The following is a 4,080-nucleotide window of genomic DNA, read 5'->3' as shown; positions in this document are numbered from 1 at the left end:
TGTGTGTATATATGTATATGTTTATATACATGTGTGTGTGTGTGTGTGTGTGTATATATGTATATGTTTATATACATGTGTGTGTGTGTGTGTGTGTTTTATGTGATTAAATTTCTTGGGTTAGCCTAAAATGATACCAGAGTTCGTATTTCAAGTTTAGAGCATTTAAGAAATGGATAAGCAATGTAGAAGTGATAATTATTCATTTTCTTTCCCATAGCTGCCTAAATTGCAGTGTACTGACCTAAATATTTTTTATCTTGTTTTTGTTATAATAACGAGACGTTTTTACAGAAACTGTTGATAATTTAAATAAATAAATTACAGATTTTTCCCAACTAAAAAATGACCTCAGTGTCCAGCAGCAGGCTGGACCAACACCTGGCCAGTGTGTTGATTTTCTGTTCAGTTGTTAAACTTTGTTTCCTGCTTGTTAACAGAAAACTTCCTGGCWTGGATTAGACTGATAATGGTTGCTTCATATAATGTGACATATTTAGTCCTGTGTTTTATTTTTACTCTCTTTACAGTCTGTACTTGTTCAAGTTGGGTTTGGCCCCTCAGATCCAGGACTTGTATGGAAAAGTTGATTTCACGGGTGAGTGAGTTTGTATCAGAATGAGTCTGTCTGTTTTTATTTTTATTTTTAGATTGTAGTCCAAACATTACAAACATCATCTTGTTTCCAAAGCTACAGTTAAGCTGTTCACACCATGAAGCTGTAAGTGAGAGTAAGGAGCAGAGCCTGAAGAGAAATGTGAAAGTCATTAGTAACTGTGAGARCTTTTCCTGTCGGTGGAGTTCCTGCTCAGCTGCCTGTCCCAGAACCAGTCTCAAGAATCTGATTATCACACATGAGCCAGGAACAGTCTGTCTCTACAGCCCCCCATTTCCCCCTCGCTCTCACTCTGTTTTCTTTCTCYYTTTTTTTYCCGCTGCACCTCCTGCATCTGTTCCATACAGAGGAGGAGATCAACAACATGAAGAGTGAGCTGGAGAAGTATGGGATCCAGATGCCCGCCTTCAGCAAGATTGGCGGCATCCTGGCCAATGAGCTTTCAGTGGATGAAGCTGCATGTAAGGGGCGCGGGTGGGGGGAAGGGTCAAATATGCCAGTGGGGGAGGGCTTGGCAGGGTCAGAACTTGAGATTATGAACTGTAGTTGGTGCAGAATATTAAAATGAAAATCAGAAGTTGAGTTGCTGTTAATAAAACAGTAGGTAAAACAAAGTTTCACTTTAAACAGCTGCTCTCACATTAATGGAGAAACATTCACAAGAACAACCGGTTCATTGGATTTTAAAAGTATAGTTTGGTCATTTTTGAAGTGATGTTCTGTGAAACATTTATCAATAATTAGTTCATTTTCAGACATGATATCAGTCATAGAGAATAAAAGTAATGAAGACAAAAGAAAAATGTGGTCTAATGACGAGACCATCAACATAAAGTAGACCTAAACATGGCACCAGAACCCAGAAGTTGAAGCTACAAAATGTGTGCCCTCTAGTGGCTGGCTGCAGTACGAGGTTTAACTTCTTCCCCTGCATGTAAACAAACTCATTTCCTAAGAAAATAAAAAATACATTTACGTAGCTCTTCCCTTGATGCTGTATGTTAAAATATGCATATTTAAAACGGTTCAAGTTTCATTAAGCCTCATATAACTAAATAAAGTGTAATCATTTGTGTTTTATTGGACATAAAAAACAACTCCTGCTCAAAAATGTCATACTGGTATAATATTAGCAAAAAATTAACCCATACTTTAGTATGTCCTGATGCATCTCAGTAATGCACCTCCTTTGCATGTGACTAAATAGAGCTAATCAAGCCTATTGTTAGTCGATGGCCCTCTTTTGCATGTGACTAACCTGTTTGTCCATGTGGAGGCAGTGCTTATAAGGCTGAGTTCACCTGAAACTCTTCAGACTGAGGAAGTCTCTTGGAGGAGAGACAAAACGTTTCACTATAGAACCCATCCAGATGACCTACTTAGTTTTTCTTTTTGACCATACTTTAGTATGATTTGTTTAGTTGTTGCTGTTTTCTCAACAGTCTGTAGTTAATAAAGTTCTTGGACTGTCGACACTGATCAGATGAACTGAAACATTCAGCAGCTCCTTCATCTGTGTAGTAACACAGAGGCTGTTTGGTTGAGAAAATAACAACAAACATGTAAAGGTTTAGTTTCAGACAACTTGTTCTTTCTCACCTGCATGACATTTTGAGCAAGAGTTTGTTTGGTTTGTCTTAATAGCCATGAATCGAGGCAAATCTAAGGGGCCAAGTGTTTGTTCAACATCCTTGCACACAAATCCCTTTTGGTAAGGTTACATTTAACCAGTCACATGTTCAAACACTTGTAATGTTATTAAAAAAGCTTGCACAGTAAATTCTCCTTATCAATTTTACATGCATTTTAATTTTGCATAGATAAATTACTYTCAAACACACATCGTAAGAAAATCCAGYCATCATTTATCAGTTGAAATACTTTTTCTGCAGGATTGTTCAAATTGTTTTAAGAAGAGAAGTCRACTTCTGTCYGCTTGATTCATGCTGGACTTTTCTATTTGACTCAGTGTTTCGACGTGGAACTGCCTCCTCCATCATTGACCTCAGGCTAAGGACAGATGAGTGACAGGACAGGGGCACTTCAGGGGACCAATCAGATTTCAGTKGGGRACAATGCCCCCRTGGTCCCGCCCCTGAATTGAGGACTGGTGTTGTTAGCCATTAGCCTGACTTTTTGGTGGACTTTTACCTCTTCATAAATTACTCATTTATCTAAGACTGATATCACAGCTGATAAGGTACTATCTCCTGATGGTATTTGACAAAACATTCTTTTAAAAAAGGCTAAACTATCACTTTAAGAGGTAAAACAACGAGATATTTGTTTATTTTCTAGTACCACATAGGCTAATGGAAAAATGAGCTAGCAAAATGAGGGGTATTTATAAAAGAAAAKAACTAAAATAAAGTCTACATATTTTAATGAAATCTTGTTTCTTTCAAAAACATGTTTTTTTCCAAGACCTCAATACTTTTATTCACTAATTAACACCTCTTGTTTGATTCATTCATAGGAAAAAAAATATTATATTTATTTAACAGTACAACTGTGAATAGTCAGCAGAAAGAAAAGCTACTTTAAGAGGAGCAGATTAGTGGTTTTCTACTGGCTCTTATAAAACCATGGAAGAAAAGAAAGATGTCCTGTTGGTTTGTTTCTGAAAATAATACAAATACTTAATATTTAGTTACCCGTGAAAGCTAAATTAAATCAATCCTTATTCCTCAGTACATGCTGCTGTGATTGCCATCAATGAGGCCATAGATCAGGGCGTACCGGAGGGCACGCTGGCYGCCATGCAAAACCCCAACGCCATGCTCAACACCCTGGATCCCAGCTCGGCACAGCAGTACCACGACACCCTTTACCGGGCCAAGGGGGAGAAGGTGGCCAACTCCCGCAAACGGGTAAGCGGGGGTGTTCATCACACAGATAAGATTAATTTAGCACGAGTCGTTTGCAGCAGTTAATGTTTTTTCACACAAGTTTAAATACACAAGTGTAGCAAGCTATCAAACAACAACTAGCTAACATTAGCTTACTGTTGTGTGTCGTCCTGTACTCTCGTCTTCTGTGTCATACTGTTGGATGGTACGGTACAGTCTTCGGTACTTTTCCTTTGAGTTTGGTGAAGTCCATTATTTTTGTGTCACAAATGAAACAAAATAGGATTTGCTAGTGTTTAATATATATATTATGATCCCGCCCACATCGAGGCAGCTCTCTGCTCAATGCAAACACAACCAGGGCCGGGGTAGAAAAAGACCAGACCGACTGGAACGAGGCCGAGCCTTACAGTGTAAAAACTCCTGAACAGTAACAAATTAAACAGTACAGAAACTCTCAAACACACCAAATTATGACTTACCTCAGTTTTCTATGTTAAAGATAATGTTTTCATGACTTTATTTATGGTTTAAAGCCGAATGATTAAACTAAACCACATTCAATATCATATAACACAACATATACACTCACCGGCCACTTTATTAGGTACACCA

General features: G+C 38.1%; 1 protein-coding gene across 1 annotated transcript in view; it reads left to right on the top strand.

Annotated features, from left to right (window-relative positions):
• iqgap1 (IQ motif containing GTPase activating protein 1) overlaps nucleotides 1-3,550 on the top strand; it is a 46,904-nt gene extending 43,354 nt beyond the window's left edge. The window contains exons 6-8 of the mRNA XM_014021437.1: nucleotides 531-598; nucleotides 964-1,077; nucleotides 3,308-3,550. Of these exons, the coding sequence (XP_013876891.1) occupies nucleotides 531-598; nucleotides 964-1,077; nucleotides 3,308-3,549 (424 nt within the window). The 3' untranslated portion in view covers nucleotide 3,550. The remainder of the gene's footprint in view (nucleotides 1-530; nucleotides 599-963; nucleotides 1,078-3,307) is intronic.
• The last annotated feature ends 530 nt before the right edge of the window (nucleotides 3,551-4,080 follow it).

This window comes from Austrofundulus limnaeus, unplaced genomic scaffold (assembly GCF_001266775.1).
Source record: "Austrofundulus limnaeus strain Quisiro unplaced genomic scaffold, Austrofundulus_limnaeus-1.0 Scaffold292, whole genome shotgun sequence".
Classification (NCBI taxonomy): Eukaryota; Metazoa; Chordata; class Actinopteri; order Cyprinodontiformes; family Rivulidae; genus Austrofundulus; species Austrofundulus limnaeus.
Note: the sequence above shows the minus strand (reverse complement) of the source record. Positions and strands in the feature narration are given on the sequence as shown.